At 42.4% G+C, this 17,825-nt stretch overlaps 1 protein-coding gene across 4 annotated transcripts in view; it reads left to right on the top strand.

Annotated features, from left to right (window-relative positions):
- Nucleotides 1-17,825, top strand: part of DHRS7 (dehydrogenase/reductase 7) — a 36,328-nt gene that overhangs the window by 4,429 nt on the left and 14,074 nt on the right. Inside the window, exons 2-4 of one of the 4 annotated variants that reach the window (XM_068398616.1) lie at nucleotides 10-84; nucleotides 3,156-3,242; nucleotides 16,911-17,063. In XM_068398616.1, the coding sequence (XP_068254717.1) occupies nucleotides 72-84; nucleotides 3,156-3,242; nucleotides 16,911-17,063 (253 nt within the window). In that variant the 5' untranslated portion in view covers nucleotides 10-71. Of the gene's footprint in view, nucleotides 1-9; nucleotides 85-3,155; nucleotides 3,243-11,776; nucleotides 11,994-16,910; nucleotides 17,064-17,825 lie in introns of those variants that run through there. The other 3 variants (XM_068398617.1, XM_068398615.1, XM_068398618.1) reach the window with 3 other exon arrangements.

Consider the following 17,825-nt stretch of genomic DNA (forward strand, 5'->3'; position numbering starts at 1 on the left):
TCCCTTTAGAATCTCATCTGCCTCAGTGGTTGAAATGGAAGAGACATCGTGATGTCTGAAGAAGCGCTGGCATGGCACGCCAGGGTATGCCCATTCATTTTGTCCCCTGTGCTACCTACCATGTTCATGATGGTACGATGTAAATGGTCTCATTGGAACCATCTGCATTACTCTTCTACTTAGAAACCATGAATCAGCTTAAACAACATTAGGAGAAAACGTAAGTTGATTTTAAGTATTCTAAAGGCTGGGTCGCATTCACACACGGCAGGACTCCAGCCCAGGTACCTTTCTATGGTTCTTTCCAACCTGAGGGGGATACACTTTATTGACCTTTCATCTGTCAGTGGTGAATGCTTACCACGTCTTTGTGTTCAATTGCTGGCAGTTTCATTTTCTCGACAAGATCTTCTTTTGCTATAAGACACGCTGTGAAGTAGAGAACAACCAGAACATTTTAACAGCTAGGCTTTAGCCTATTCCATTCATTAGATGGTTCTTCTGTTATAAAAATGTGAGGGTATATGTAAGTTGCTGTTTTCATTTGCTATTAGTAGTCCGTGCATGAAGGCCTGGATCCTCACTGCAGTCAGTGACAAAGCTTCCATTGACCTCAGTGTTGCAGGATCAAACCCTTAGTCATTAGCATGTTGTAAAAATGGCTGTTATCCCAGCCACTTTTAATGGGCTTGCCTACAATTGTCAGTTGTTTAACCTAAAAATTAGCTTAGCAATCACTGCTAAAATTACATGTCAGACTGTTGAGGCATAAGAATACTTCATACTGAGTCATCAAGAGTCTTATGATGCTCTTAGAGTTTTATAATTATTAACATTCTAGCAAGAGATTCTGAAATTTGATAAAGACTGGAATTTCCAGATGTGAAGGAGATTAGTTCTGATGAGAGGATAAGATTTATATTCTGTAAACTCCGTTTTTTTGTGTTACTAGTCCTTTTCTTCTTTAAATAGCCGCACCTAGTCGCTTTCTTTGTACAACCAAACAAAACCTACTTTTTGCTATGTTTATTCATATAAATGTGTTCAATCTTTTAACAAGCCTGTTAGCTGGGGCACAGCTGAGGACATAATTTTTTTGTGAGTCGATTAAATAGTTAAATTACACTAAAAGCAACATGTCAGAATCAAATAGCCAAGGTGTGGAGATATTTGAAATCTGAACATTGCTTAGGATTTTGCAAAATAGATTTTACATCGTACTAAGGATTCTGGAGAGCCCAGGATTTAAAGGATAATCCTGTTCTGGTGCTGGATTTTGCCACTTACCCCTTTTTTAGTTGACTGAAGTTTAAATTTAGTTTCATTACATAGGTGCTGATGTGGTATGACTGTAAGAAGTAAAGGCATTGTTTCATGTTTGCTGGCATAAAGGACACGATAAAAATGGATATGAGATCACAAGCTATATGTGATGGTTTTCTTAGGAAAGCAAAACAAGTAGTAATTTTGATTTTTAGCATTTTTGTGAGAACCCTCGCCCCTGCCCCCCCCAATGGTTTTGTGTTTCTTTGGGGATGGTGCAGAATAAAATGTTAGCAAAGCAGTGAGGGCCATTATGAAAATAAACTGCTTGTGGTGCATTTCAAGCTCAGAGTTTCAGGAGGAGGAACCTATCAGGGAAGGAAGATCTCATATTGCAGGTCACATTAGCATAAGATCTTTTGTGGAACATTTAAGTGCAAGTAGTGTGGTGCAGCTTAATATCAGAGTATTACTCAAAACATGGATGCTACTTGGAGATAATCCAAGTCTCCACCCTAAACAGAAACGTATCCTTCCTTCTCAGGAAGTTTCAGTTAATCCAATGGATTAGGAGTCCAACTACTCCTTGAGAGATTTGGGAATGTGATTTCTTTTAAGGATTTGAAATATGTTTCTTTTCTTGCTTGTTTTCATTCATTGTAGTATATCGCTCGTATTTATTAAGAGAAATCTATGTTTCCATTATATTTGTGTGTGTAAAGGCATACATTATGTTTTTACAACGACACTTTTTTGCATTTTTTAACCTTTATAGGAACAATCAAAATAATCAGCTAGTACTTGACATTTATCATATCATATTCTAATTACTCCCTTGTGTTGTTTTACTCTGTTTTACGTTCAAAATAAATAATACAATCCCTTGTAAGAGACAAGATAAGGAAGAGGATAAAAGCCTGTTTTACAAAGATGAGAAAAACGATGAGGTGAAAAAGGGAAAGCATTGGCGATGTTAATTCACAGCAGCCTGCTGCAAATGGGATTGGAATCATTAGCTCACTCTACGGAGGTCACAAGATTGCCGTTCTATGACATAAATGTCAATTAATATAGACAGTGTCTCAACACGAAAGTAGCAGTTGACCTGAGCTGAACCCAAGTTAGATGAGAGGCTCATTACCAATAACAGTTAGCAAATGGGAATTTTCCTGCAAGTGCTAACTGAAAAGCAGTGTTACATACCATCAGAGCACTGAGCAAACACTTCATTCTGCTGCTAACGCTCTGGGTAGAACTTGTGAATACTTGGAAACAGCGGTTGTGGAATGCTTCATTCTCATCTCACTGCGAAAGCAACCTGCTGAGAAACCCACAGAAAAGTCCACCACCACCCTGATGCAATTTTTAATGCTGTTTACAAAAATGAAGTTTAGGATCTTTTCTGAACACGAATCCTAAAAGCGTTGAAGTTGATCCAATGCCTTTCAAGATAAAATCAAGATTCCCGCTCACTTCAGCGAGTCTGGATTGGGTTTAAATTTCTTATTTGTTCAGGGAAGCATTAGTACTGTCAAAGGACTGTCAAAATTACTTTCATCAGTTTAAGCTGGATTAATGATACAGTAGTCATTTATCATAAAATCATAGAATAATTTTGGTTTGAAGGGACTTCTAGAGGTCATCTAGTTCAACCCCTGGCTCAAAGCAGGTCCAACAAGATGGGGTTGCTCAGGTCTTTGTCCAACTGAGTTTTGAATATCTTTGAGGATGGAAATTCCACCTCTCTGAGCACCTGTTTCTGTGTTTCCAATCAGAATTTCCTGTGTTGTGATTTGTGTTTGTTGTCTCTTGTCTTATCACTATGTACTTCTGCAAAGAGTCTGCAGTTGAAGACAGCAATAAAATCTCCCCTTATCCTTCTCTTCTTCCAGCAGAACAAAGATGGTTCTCTAAGTCTCTCTTCATCTTGGTGGCCCTCCACTGCACTTTCTCCAGAAGAATTTACCTACCCAGGAAAGGTAACAGGAGGCTGCTTACATAGCTTTGTTTTAAACACTTGTGGCTAGTATCTTGCCTGTTGCTGTATCATATAAAATGCTTTTTAACATCATTAAAAAACTCAGCCATGCAAAATAAAATGTTACTCTCTTTTGCGACTCTCCTGAACCTCTCTGGGTTTACACCTGTGCTACCACACACAGAAAGCTCATGGATCCTCAACAAAGCACCCGGTTGCTTGCACTGAGGCTTAATGTCAAGTCAAAGTTGACTTCAGAAAGTGGAATAGGTGAAATGCTCCTCAGATCACGTACGTATCTTGGATTCGTGTTCCTGCAGATTTCAAACATAACTTCTTGCAGCATACCATCCGATACACTTCGGAAGAGGAACAGGGCCAGCTTCCTGACAGACCCACATCTGCCTGATACTGGGCAGTGCAGGAAACTTCTTTAGATGTCGGTAGTAGTTAGAGCAGTCTTAGAGCTACTTTTTCTTGGTTTTGGTTACCAGAAAGGGGACTGTTGGGGTACCAGCTGCACCAAACTTACCCTCTTCCAACACCAGCATGCTCTATCCTTCAGCTGATTAAGAAAGCACTGTGCTTTAATTTACTTCTCTGGCATCCAGGGATTTTCCCAGATGAATAATTAGATCAGCTCTCTGCTTATTGTGTTGCTGGGATGGAAGCTAATATTTAGCCACTGCAGCTCCTTGCCTCTTTACCTCCTTAAAATATGTACCAGCTATGCAGGACTACTGCCTATGACTTCTGTTAACCAAGATGCACAGAAAAAAAGTCCCCAGTAGCGTGTGCTTCTAGAGCTCCTTATTTAATATCTTCATTAAAATACCAATCACAGGGTTGTGCTAAGAGCCAGGTCAGACTGTGATCAGCTTTTTAGGCCATGTTCACTTTTGGACTTTTTGCCTGAGAAATTCCACAGGTTCATATGCTTGATTATGCAATTATTTTGTTAAATTCATTAAAAAACTTCCCCCATGCTCAGTTTACAGCCCCAAAGCTGATCTTCCTCATCGTTTATGTTCTGATAATAAAAGATTTAGAAACAGAAATCTGGATTTTTCTCTTAAAAACGATGGTTGGTAATGAAAATTCTGTGCTATTTTGTGTTTTGCTGTGGGCAGACCAGCAGAGGGTGCCTGAGAGAGGGAAGAGAGTGAGCCCCGTCCCAGATTTGTGCTGGAATTGTTAATAACGAGTGTAAAAAAAGAAGTAAACTTTAATTTAGTGCTGTATTAAAACCAAAGAGGCATACATTAATGAAAATGAAGGGAAACTAACTGTCTAGGAAAACTGTACTATTAAGAGGCTGTCAAAAAAGTAGTACTAATAATTAAGAAAAAATACAATAATTTGGGGATTAGGAAAGGAATTCTAGTTACCTGATTCTGTCATTGGCTAACAGCTACTAAAGGACTGGTTCCCTCAAGTATCTTTTCATGGGTTTTGGAGACATTCCCTCCATAAACTACTCCATAAGCTACCTCTGTGTAAGGAGACGGAGGAAGAGAAAATCTTTCAGTGCAGGATTCAGAGCAGGTTCCTAATTTATGTTCCCTGGCCACCCTCACAATGGAGTTTGTTTCTGCTGACAATAGCAGGTGCACAGGGAGATGAAGCTCTGCAGAATCAGCCTTTTGGACACCACCTTCTTCTCCTCCTCTTGTCCCTCACTTAATGTCAAATGTTGCAAGAGAGAAAGTTTTCCCTAGTTCCCTGCATGAGTAATCTTTTCAGTACTAGTGCAGTGAGCGAGCCTATGCAGAAGGAAACCTTTCTAGATTCATCACAACAGATTTAAATTGAATAAATATTGTTTTATATAGCTATATATGTATTTGGAAAATTCCAAATGTGGAAAAGGGGGCACAAATCTTTCCATTGACTTTGGTGGCCTTGTAACCCAGCCCAGGATGATAGATGCAGAACAGGGATCTAAGAATCAGCACATAAATATCAATGATAATGTCTGCCTCTTCTTCACCATCAGAAGAGGTTTGTTCCATATCAAGAAAGCAAGAAAGACTTTTTTAAAGAAAAACATGAAAGTCTTGCTTTCCCTCACTTATCCAGATGTTATATATTCATGACATGGTATGTTCAGATATGTTCTAGCCTTATCTATAGCTATTCCTCTGAGGAAAAGTCCTTCATATATTTGTATCTAGGCCTCTTCTAATATTTAGTTTGAATAATCATGAAGAAATACATTGAAGTAATGTCACACAAACCAAATGGCATTATCATCAAATGGAGTTTTGTTCCAATAGCTTAATGTGTTCTGTATTTCTGTTATTTATATAAACACAGGTGATTTGGTCATACCCCTTAATGTAAACTAAAGAAAGTATGTTATGAAAAGGAAATGGATTAGGCCTAGGGGTTCCATCACTGTTCCATCATACTAAACAAATCTTACCTTCATCTCTTGCAGAAAAGGTTGGAGTTTTTCTGGATTTCTCATTTTATTATTTTTGAGTAAAAGTGCTTTTAATGTCAATAAACAGGAAGAGAAGTCAGAAGTAGTGTGGTCTAGAGGAATGAGCAGAGGTCAGGGAGGCAGCCCTGAATCAAATTCACCCTTATGTGAAGGACACATCTGGAACACTTAAGTCACATTCAAATATCCAGTTAGGTCAGTGAGGGAGACTTGATGTGCAGGAGCTCTTTGCCTGGAGGCAAACATTGTCCTTTAAAAAGTAATATGCCCCTTTTAAACAGATACAGTTAATGCAGGTGTCAGTAAAAGCACGCTGAGCACTTTGCAAACAAAAAGCGAAACCAAGCAGTTTATAGTCTAATTGAAAAGTCATGGATGTGAAATTTGGAAGAAGGGCAGGGCCCAGTGTAGCTGCAGGTGGCTGGGATCACTGCAGAGTTTTACAGCTTCAAACACAACTGTCACACCGGGTAGAGGGTAGAAAATGGCTCTTGCTTCTTATATTGTGGAAATCTGTCCCAGGTGGTGCCACAAAAAGTCGCTGACCAACAACCAGGAGTCATCCACTTCTGTGTCTGAAGATGCTTCCTATATTTGTCCTGGCTGGCTGGATGAGAATTGTCTTGCCACTTGTCAGCTGTTTTTCTAGGTATTTTTTTTTTCTGAGGGAGGAAACAGTGAAGTGTAGGGCAGGGAGAGGAGGAAACAATGATTAACTCACAGTTACACCACTTTAACTTAGGGTTTGCTTAACTAAACAGTTGCAAAGACTTGTGTAACTCTGTTTGTTATGTCTTTGCTAGTAAGTAAAACAATATGTGGACTTTCTAGTCCTGAGACCAACTGGCCTGACCTGGCTTGTGTCTGTAGCTGATGCCCCTCAGACATACCCCACATTCCTTGGGACAGTATTTGTGGGCAAGGCTATACCATGAACTACAATAACAGTTTAAAAGTATGGATCATCATATGCCAGTATATGACTCCACGCCTTGGCCCTGTTTGACTTACTGATACAGATGTAGCTTACTCTGGCAAGAAAGTGATTTTTTAAGGAAGACAGTACCAACAGTTTTATTTACTGTTTTAAAAATGGATAGAAGACGCAGTAGTTCAACTTGCCCTAATTAGAACTAGACTCCCAGGTTTTAAACTGATGGGAGCTCACACACAAAACCTTAACTAAACAGACTGAAATGAAATGGATGCCAGGAGTAAGTAAAATTAAGGAGAGATCTGCAGGAAAAAAAAATGGAAGTTATTTCCTTCATGTCTGTCTTTAAGTGGCCTGAGTAAGAAGGCAAGCAGAAGGGGCTGTCCGTGAAAAAACATGAAGACTGAACAATATGCTAAAAGCTGAAATGAGAGGAGATTATGGTAGCTAGGAATGCAGAGGCTTAAGTGCACAAAAACTCAGAGACTTGAACTCGAGAAGGTAATTCTGATGCAGAAAGCAGGCAGCTTCTGCTCTTTGTAAGCAACTGGAAAAATTTCACCGACATAGTGGCAGCAGGATTGTACCTCAAATCAGCATCAGATCAAAATGATTTAAAAGGCTCGAATGGATGTCCCTTACCTAGGGCAAATTTTTAACTTTTCCATGAATTTTATTGCAAAAGAGAGAACATTTTCTTAAATAATAATTTGCGATAAAACTAGATATAAAATAAAAACTATGGAAAGAATGTATATATCCACTGTCTGATAAAATTTATGTAAGAACTATTTTTGTCACTCCATTACATTCACAAGGGACTGTCTTTGCCTGGATGTGTGTGTGTTTGTCTCCTCTTCTAGCAACACTAAACCATATGGCATAGGTAACATTCTGAAGCAGATACCTTGGAGTCAAAACAGGCCTTGCTTCACTTGCATTCATTATATGATGGATTCTCTTTAAAATGTTGTTTTCCTAAACAAAACAAAGAGCTTTTCTCCTTAGAAGCTGTCCTGTTTTGCTCACAGTGGAAGAGGAAATACAGGAAAGGGGAATATAGTGCTGCTCTACTTACTGCTATTGACTTTAACGTTATTGTACCCGCATAAATAATTTAGTGAAGTAAGAGCATTTTTCAAATCTATGTTTTATACAGACACTGAAACAATCTTAGATAATTGCACTGGAGCTTTATTTACTCTAACACAGATCAAAGAAATTTCATGACAGTACTATGGAAAATATTCACACCCATGCTCTTGCAGTATTATTACCAGGGCTGCCACCAAGTCATCTGAGGCCCCCTTGTGAACATTCAAAGAGGAAGCACTTCACCCATAAATCTGTGAAAATGTACTCCTTTTATAGAATCATAGAATCACAGAATGGCTTGGGTTGGAAGGAACATTTAAAGGTCATCTAGTCCAACCCCCCTGCCATGGGCAGGGACATCTTTCACTAGACCAGGTTGCTCAAAGTCCCATCCAACCTGACCTTCAACACTTCCAATGATGGGGCATCCACAACTTCTTTAGGCAACCCGTTCCAGTGTCTCACCATCCTCATTGTAAATAATTTCTTCCTTATACCCAAACTAAATCTACCCACTTTCAGTTTAAAACCGTTGCCTCTTGTCCTGTAACTGCAGGACCTGGTAAAAAGTCTTTCTCCATCTTTCTTATAAGCCCCCTTTATATATTAAAAGGCCACAATAAGGTCTCCCCAGCGCCTTCTCTTCTCCAGGCTGAACAACCCCAGCTCTCTGTCTTCATAGGAGAGGTGCTCCAGCCCTTTGACCATCTTCGTGGCCCTCCTCTGGACTCGCTCCAACAAGTCCATGTCTTTCCTGTGCTGGGGACCCCAGAGCTGGATGCAGTGCTGCAGGTGGGGTCTCACCAGAGCGGAGCAGAAGGGGAGAATGTGGCCTGCAAGTGCACATTGCCTGCTCATGTCCGATTTTTCACCCACCAGTATCCCCAAGTCTTTCTCCGCAGGACAGCTCTCAATCCATTATCCCCCCGTTCCATTGTGCCATTGCACTTTTTTGTAACTCTTAAGAATAAGGCACATTATCATGTTATGCGCCAAGTTTAACTGATCAGTTATCTGCTGCCACAGAGTCAAAATGGGGAACCTCAGCAAGGTTCACAGCAGGGTGTGGAGCAAGACTGTGACCTCTCACATTGGTAACTATTTCTCATTTTGTTTACAGAGCCTTGTACTTCAGCTTTACATTGGCTCTTGCACTTCACAACTGCAGTTAAGTACTTTGTATAGGTATCAGAATATGTTTACTGAATGCCAAAGTGCTGTCTGCATCAATCACGGCACAAAGTGCAACAGAACTGTCATTCCTTCTGTTGATGTTCAGGTTGACTTTGGTTGACTTTTAAAAACTTTCAGCATTAATGGCCTCTTCAGAAAGTGAAAATTAGCTTCTTATGTGGAAACTAAGTTCAGGCATTAGAAGGAGAAATATTTTTGGTTTTCCTTGGGAATTTAGATGTTGGTCAAATCCAAGGGCTTCGTTATGATGTGATCCTTTAAGAGATTGTTTCACTTTGCTTTGGTACTTTGTCAAACAGCTCTTCTCTAAGTAGTTGCTGGCTCTGAAGCAACAAAAACAGCGTATGTTACTGTCAACACTCAAAGTTGTACTTCCAGAAGGAAAGTCAGAGCACTGCTGGCCATCAAGGTGAGACTGGAAGCTGGCAGCCCTGAACTCACATCATTTTGCCAGTTGCTTTGGGGTTGAGAAGAAATCTCACAGTCTGGCATGATTCGGATGGTTTACAGCAGCCATATGTAAAAGCTGCAGGCTGTGGTAGCTTTACTGCTTTTTAGCTGGTGGGGATCTCAAAATCTTTTTAATAGACTTGGGTGTGTATAATTAAGATAATTTCTAAGTATATTTATCTATCATTAAGATAATACTAATGAGATGACTGTATTTACTTTTTATAAGTTGGAAAATGTCAAGAAGGGACATTACCTTGTAAAGGACCTTGTAAATTTTTCCAATGCCCTCCTTCCCATGCTCAGTCTCACACCGAGCATGCCTTCATGCATGGAGCAGGCACTTCATGCCTGTCTTTGTAATCTTGGGGACAGGCAGTAAAATCCCCACTGATGGCGACTGTGCAAGTGAACAAATACGCAAGAACTGCGTAACTGAAGTTTTTGGGTTTTTTTTTTAAACAGGAGAAATCTATTTTACTCAATTTTGTTGTAAAAGAAGGGCTGAAGCACAGAGTTACAGGATAAAGTCTCACCGCTCACCAGTCAAGGATGGTGGGACCTCGGGAGCTTCTCCTATGCATCCTTCCTGCACTCAGCCTGAGCTGCTGTGTACCTGTCTCTTTGGGGATAGCCAGGAAAAACCCCACTGCGCAGGTGCAGTGTACGTCCTCTTCCAGCTTTATACTATCTGTTCTGGTGTGTCGTGGTGCAAAGCTCTGTGATCGTGTGTGCACCACCTGCGCTTAGCACAAGGAGGAAATAAGACCTAGAAAATTTTTTACAGGGCTTATAAAGATCTGGCAGGGATGGACGGCTGAATATTGCAATGAGAAAATTTGTTCATCATGCCCTGATTTTCCACTGGGAAGTAAGGAAAAAAGTTTAAATTACTTGCTGTTTATTTATATTACTTGTGTTTTGTGTGGCATTAAGGTTCAATTACACTACGCATTGCACTAACACAAAATAGTTCTCAACTCAGGAGAAAACAGGAGAAACAGGGAAATACAAAGAATATCTGTAACCATGATGTATAACTGTGACCAGTCATAGTTCCTGTGATGGTCTTCCTTCATAACCTTCAAAGGCCTGTTTCTGTTCTGAAACACAACCACCATTTAATTAGTTTAGACACAGTTGAGGATTGGTGCTATTTACAGAAACAAAGTATGCTGACAGTGTATTTTTATTTTTCTGTTACATTTCCCTTGCCATATGGATTAGGTTCTGACTGGTTTGCTGAAAAATCAGTCAGAACCTAAAGGTTTAAAGGTGAACCATGGCTGTGCTTTGCCTTGGAAAGCTGTAATGCAAATTTTGTGGCAATTCAGGTGTTGATTCATGAATCTTTTGGTCATTGGTGGAGCTGGGACAGACTGGGCAGCTGTGTGTGGTAAACACGGCCATCCTGTGCTAAGTCTCCTGATAGATGAGGGGCCTTAGCCCGTCAGATTTTGGGAACAGGGTCTGTGTGCCTCTCTGAACAGCTATGCGGCCTGTCCTATATGAGCTCTGCATGCATTTGTGTCAAGTGTCTGGCAAGGAATTATTACAGGTTCCTTTTGTATCTGTACCTCCTGATGTGAAAGACTTTGAAACATCAAGGTTGTAAGAACAGAGTTTTGCACCTCTGCACATATGCACTAGCGAATCTATGGTGAAGAGCCGTAGAGGAGAGTGATGTCCAGAAACGCTGCAGTCCCTGGGTTTTTAGTACTTGTGGGTATCCAACACCACTGATTTCAGAGACCAGGGTTTAAACCCAAGGTCTGAAATGTTGGCCAGAGCAGGCGTATGGGAGAACTGGGTTTGCCTTGGCAGCTGGCGCAGCGGGAGGCATGGCCAAGGGTAGCTTTACTGCAGAAATCTGGGTGGGGAAGGCCTCCATGCTGCAAAACGAGCTGCTGCCTCCTGCAAAGGGGATGCAGTGTGTCCTGTGACAAGCGCTGGGGGTGACTGCAGCTCGAGTTTTGGATCTTTGAACACCAAAGCCAACCCGCCCTGGACACCCGCCCAACGCCCGAGGACCTGCAGCGCCCAGCGCTGTTTATGCGCAGCAGGCCGAGCAGCCCCCCGCTCCCCTCGGGGGCACGTCGGGGAAGGGAAACAATACGAGGGCCCCGCTCCCAGACACCGACCTTCAGCCCCTGCCACATGCACGGCCTCTCCCCTACAAACCCAGCGCTTATCGCCGCAGCCTTGACTGCGCGGCCCCGGGGCCGCCCCACCCGCCAGCCCCGGGACCGCGTTACCCACCGCGGGGCTCCCGCCGGGGCCGCCTCATGGCCGGGAGCGCGGGGCAGGCCGCGGCGGGGGGAGCGGCGCGGTGCGGAGCTGCCCGCCCCTGCCCGGCGGGGAAAGGGGGTGGAAGGGGAGGCGGGGAGGAGGCCGGCTCTGCGCTTCCGTGGGGCAGGCGCTGGCTGCAGGCAGCGGGGGCGGCTCCAGTGCCGCGGCCCTGATAAAGGGGCGGCGGGAGCCGCGGGCAGCGGCGGCCATGGCGTGGGGCTGCGCGCTGTGCCTGGCGCTGGTGGGCGGCGCCCTCCTGGCGCTGCTGGTGCAGCTGTTCCGGTGGCTGCGGGCCGACGGGGACCTCACGGTGCTGTGGGCCGAGTGGCAGGGGAAGAAGCCAGGTAAAGCCGCCTGGCAGCAGCCGCCGGGAAGGTGGCGGGGGTGGGGGTCCGGGGCGCGGTGTTGGCGGGGGCGGGTTTGGGGCGCTGCCTGAGGGGAAGGGTCATGGCGGCGTGTGGGGAGGAGAGGGGTCCCCAGGGACGGGGCTGAAGTCGCCTGAGCGCGGTGGAGCCAGCCCTTGGCAGCTGCCATGCAGGCTTGTCTGAAGATGAATAAAAATAACCCTAAATGCATATTTTTTCCTGCCCTTAACCAGCAAGGCGTTTGGTGCCCCTCTCCCACCAATAAAGTAGCTGTCTAAGAGCAAGTTTGCAGTGACAGCGAGCTCCAGCAGCGCTGTGGCGAGCGCAGGCCCGTTTGGCCCAAACCCAGCTGTTTTGCGCCGTTTCTGGGCAGCGGTGCGGTTCTGGCACTGCCATGGGGGGTGCTGAGGGTGCCTGGGGAGCGCGGGTCAGGGGGATCGGTGTTTGGGGCGTGTGGCCGGGATGAGTTGCTTCGGAGTCTGTTTAGCGCCTGTGTCAGTTTGTTCTCACATCTTCAAGCAGATCTTAACGTTGCAGTAGTGCTGGAAGTGTTTACAACATGGTAAACGTGAATATTAATGTTGGGATTAAATGGGTTTCCTCTTCAGAGAATTGTGCCCTGGAAGGCGTAAAGGGACAGCACCACGCGGTTGCTGCCTGTGCCTTTACACCCTTTCTCTGTAGGGTGCTGCTTTTGACACCTGTGGGTACAAAAGTTCAATAAAATGCCTTCAGATGGGGATTTTAAACTCTTGCTTGTGTTGATCTTTCCAATCTGACTGTAATTGTACCTACTTCTGGACACAGATCTTTAAAAATCATAGTTTTTATTTGCTTAATAGAGACTTTTGATGAGAAAAGCCACACATTTCTGAATATCCCCCCTCAGTTTAGCCGGCAGTGGCGATTTGGGGCTGCTGTGAGCTGTGCTGGGTGCAGGTGGTTGAGGTGAAAGCGGGAAGCTGGTGCCATCAGCGACCACCCAACAGCCTCTTCTTGCATCTAACCTGTCGGGGGAGGAAGCTGATCTGAAAGAAGATGGGACAAGGGATACTATAAGCTGTCCCATGTGGGAGACTGAACTGGATGTTGGGTTGAGATAGGGAGATAGGACTGCGTGCCTGGGGGAAACAGTGGAGTAACGGTTTGGGCTTGAGACCATGATTCGGTAAGGGATGGTGGCATGCGTGAAGGTCGATATTAGAAAGGGCTTGAGAGAGAAGTAGGACAAATTGTTGAGACGTCTCTGTCTTCTGTTTTCAGTAGAAGCTTACTGCAAAAGTGCTAGTCCGTGTAATGGAGAACAGAAAAGCATGCAAAAGTCATAAAGCTTTAAGAAATACTACATTTAAATCTGTGTGAGCAATCATCTGTAACTCTTTAGATATGCGGCCCAAAGTTTTATAGTAACTCCATCAGGTAGTTCCTTTACTATAAGAAAACTACAAAAAAGCTTCACGTGTGGACTTCGCAAAGATCACGGAAAGACTCAGGGCAGAGAAACAAGATAAATCTTGACTAATACAAACAGAATTGAAGCTCTGTCCTGAGGGATCTATGTGCACTGCACATCAAGATGTAGGAGCTCTCAGGCAGACATACTGTTATTTGGATGTAGCCTTCAGTCTTATTGGAAGCCTGGAAACCTTTAACTAGTCTCACAAAGTTCCCATATAAAGAGCAACGTAGTTACTTTCTGATGTGGTTGTTTCAATATGTAAGGTAAGAAGAATCAGGCAGAATTTTGTCATCATAATCTCCTTTGCTCTGCAAAGAGGTGAGCCCCGTCTCCCAGCCTCAGTACTTGTGATTAAAATACGTAGCTGAAACGGTAGCATTCAAGTGGCATTTTGCTGATAGTTGAGCCATATACCTGTGGGATGATGGTGCCACAGTGCTGATCCTAACTGTCCAGGTGGGAAAACAGAAGGGGCAAACACTAGAAAAGATGTTTCTTTAAATACGTTCCCCCTTTTCTCTTCCTCCTCCCCATATTGCGCACAGAATGTAGTGTGCCTAGGTAAGTAATGTGTGGATCCATGGAAAAAACCCTTGATTTTTATTTAAAGCTGTTATTAGAGCTGTCACTCTTGCAGTCATTATATTGTGTTATTGCTTCTACAACATTATTATGGATGTTGGAAGTGTTTGGAGATAAAAATACTTACCAGAAAGCAGACCGATCTCGTATATTTCTCTTGTGCTGTAAACTATAATTACGAAGGAAGGCCTTAGTATAGGTAAGACCGGTTCCACTTCAATGATTCAATTCTATAGGGAGAATTCTCTTCTGGATTTTGTCATTGGCAGGTGCTGGATTGTTTCCCATCTTCTAAATATTTATGGAATTGGGAGATAAGGGTTACTGGGTGCTGGATGACTTTCCTTAGGTGTTGTGTTTCATTAGCTGAACAGCAGGCACTCTAAATGGTGTGCTTTTCACAGGTAGCGTAATAGTGTCAAGCTAGGGAGGATCCTTTTACATCTGAAAGCCTACGTATCTGAAAGCCTACTCTTTAAGCTGGGAATAATGGTATAATTCTTTAGGGCTATGGGGAGGATGTTTTACTTTAAACTTCCCCACCCCAAATTTTTTTCATGAATGAAATGACATGCAACCTTATGCTATAAGAGCTATAAAATGTTGGAAAAAACCCTAAATAGTGCTCCAAAAACACTTTGTGGCTTACTTGCAGTACTACTCTGTTGAACCTCTCATTTGTTATGCCTTGTAACACAGTAGTTAATGGTTAGTAATAGCATAATCTGCTTTTACTTTTTAATTTGTCGTGGTTAATTTTTAAACTTATTTCCTGTAACAACAGGACATTTATTCTAGAGCAAGCTGGTGGTTTGATACTTGTTCTACAACATCATTTGAGCTAGGTTTTCCGTTCTGTTAACTCCCAGTAGCTCAGTGTGTGGTAACTGTCAGCACTGGGGAATTGGTAGAAAACTTTCCTTATCTCAGTTAATTATTCTGTCCACAGAACAAGATCCTGAATAACTGCAGTGAAGCTGCCCAAGACAGGTTGGGAACAGGGAAACTGAGTGGTGGGAGGAAGCGGATTTGTTTTCAGTAGCGAGAGGAGTGTGGTAAGCAGGGTTGAAAGTACGTCCATGTGTTCTTTTGTTCATGTAGTGTTTGTCTACACAGGTTTTCTGTCAAAAAAAAATGTAACAGGAGAGATGAGCCCCCATGTTTCTTGTGGTTAATTCAATGAATTGATAACATATTGGAATAAAATTACAGGAAAGGAGTGAAGAAGCTTTACAGACAGCAGCCATTTGGTATAATTGTTAATACAGTGGTTATTCCTACAACTTCAGCAGCACCTCTTTCCACCTCCCAAGTTCATAACTTTAGAATATATCTCTGCTTTGGAAAGTGACTGTTGTTGCTGTTTTTAAAAGCAAACCAAAAAACCCAAACAGCCCAAAAGCATCAAAGCTTGGGTTTAGGAGGGTTTTTTCTTTGGCTAAAATACAATCAGCTTAAAAAAAGACAAATAATACTTACTGCCAGTCCCACAAACTCAAGCTGAGCTCTGATAGTCTTTAGTGCTCTCTGCTCTTGTTAGAAGGGTGGGAGGTTTTGGTGCTGATCTCTTCATGGGATTTATGGCATTAAGACTCGGAAGTAGAAATTTGAAACACAGTGTGGTGTAGAGAGAACCAGGAACTGATTACTGAGGTAAGCAGGAAGTAAAAGCAGTGCCAGCCACTGGCTGCAGTGAAAAAGAAGTACTTTGGCTAAATTAAACGAGTGGGTGAGTTTCAGTGAGCTGAAAAAATGCTATTCTGTCCCTTTTCGGAATAGAACTAGCTTTAAGTCTGAGGAACTGCATTTGGCTCTGCTGTTTGAATTATACCATGACATCTTTCTTGGTTGGCTAGACGTTGTTGGACTACTCTTCTGTACAATCTTGAGAAATAGAAGGAAGAGCCCCTGTCAGCAGTGCTCTGAGGACTTGAGTCAGGTTTTCCCTAAGACTAATATTCACTAAGACTAATATTGAAGAACACATACAAGTGTTAGGCAATGATACATTCTGGAAGGTGCTCTGATATTAGTGATAATTCATCCTTAAATCATGTTCTAGAATTAAATGGGTGATTTTGGATGTATGTCTGGAAAGCTAAGCCTTTTCCCAGCACACAGGTGTATCATGGAGTGGGGGTGATTGCAAACAAGGGGGAACAGGCACATAAGCAGAGGAGTAAAAGGAGTAAGATACTATTATTTTTACTACAGGTTAAAAAAGCATGCCTGGGCAGGAACTATGAGTACACGGGAAATTCACACATGAGCTTACACCTTGGGAACTCTGTGTACAGTACTGGGGCCAATGCAGGAAATAACCTGCATCAGAAACAAAGCAGAGTGGATGAACACCCATTTGGTTTGTTATGATTAGCTGTCTTTGTTCAGAGAATATTCTTCTGTTGACAATTACTTGGGAACATTTTTGAGGTAGAACATTATTGGGAAAAGTTTGCTTAGACTTTTGTTTGAATTTGCAATACAGTAACTGGTTCCTGTCATTTCCAAGAATTCTCTTCTCCGTTTTCCTCTGAAGCTCTTTTTGATGATGTGAGTGGAAGTGCTATGTGTGGATGGCTTGCAGAAATGCAATCAAATTTCTTCCATCAAGTAGATAATCAGTGTTTATTCAGATTAGCCTTGGAACAAAGTTCAAGGGGCAACAGAACAGCTATGAACGATTTCACAACTGCATGTGACCAAAAAATAAAGAAGTCGGGATTTTGTAATAGCCAAAAAAATTGAGTATATTTCTTACAAAATAGTGTCAGATTATACCCCTGCAGTGACTTACTTAAATGCTTACCCTAGCATTGGCAACGTGTGAACTACTGTCTTGATTCTTTTGATAGAAGATGAACTGCGTGGCAAGGTTGTCTGGGTGACAGGAGCTTCAAGTGGAATTGGAGAAGAATTGGCTTACCAGCTATCAAAGATAGGAGCCTTGCTTGCCATCTCAGCAAGAAGAGAGGATGAGCTGGAAAGAGTGAAAAAGAAATGCCTTCGTAAGTACAACTTGCTACTTCATGCGAGCAGTTCCTCTCTTGCTGTGATGGAGTTGCCACAGAAATACCCACATATCACAGGAATAAATTTTACGATGAAAGTAAACTTTATACATGGCTTCACTGAAGCTGGTGTTTTCTTTTTGTGAGTGAGAAGCCTTTGTATACACTTGCATTATGAGTTCCTTCATAAGCCAATGTTACCTAAAAATCTCATTATCAGTTGCAAGTGATCTTGTAAGGTACTAGATTAAGAAAAGGAATAAATACTGTGGGGAATGGAGGAAACAATCTGAGGGGTATCATCCTATTAAGAACCAAACCATGTGGCTGCATGCTACTAAAAAGTCTTCCTTCAGGTTTGTGCATGTCACAGGCAAACTGACAACTGACTTTCCTCTTTGGAAAAGGAATGAATAGAAATGTTCAGAAAAAGTTGTTCTGACCAAGTGCAAGAAAGAAGATCTCCTGCAGATCAAGAGGAACAAATGTGAAGCGGAATGTTTAACTCTTCCAGTTAACTTTCATACACCTGCTGAGTCAGTAGTCTGGCTTCATTCCTCCTGTTTCTCTTTTTCCCTCCTGTTTTCTGTCTCCACAGCAAGCAGGATAGACAGTTAATTCATGTTGATAAATAGAAGTTTTGAACATGATTAACATTATGTCTTTTTCCGACTATATATCCTCTGTAGCTCAGTATGCAGTATTTTATACTGATTATATTATGACACTGGCAGCTCATTCCTGAAAATGTTTACAGAA

This window comes from Nyctibius grandis, chromosome 4 (genome assembly GCF_013368605.1).
Source record: "Nyctibius grandis isolate bNycGra1 chromosome 4, bNycGra1.pri, whole genome shotgun sequence".
Lineage (NCBI taxonomy): Eukaryota > Metazoa > Chordata > Aves > Nyctibiiformes > Nyctibiidae > Nyctibius > Nyctibius grandis.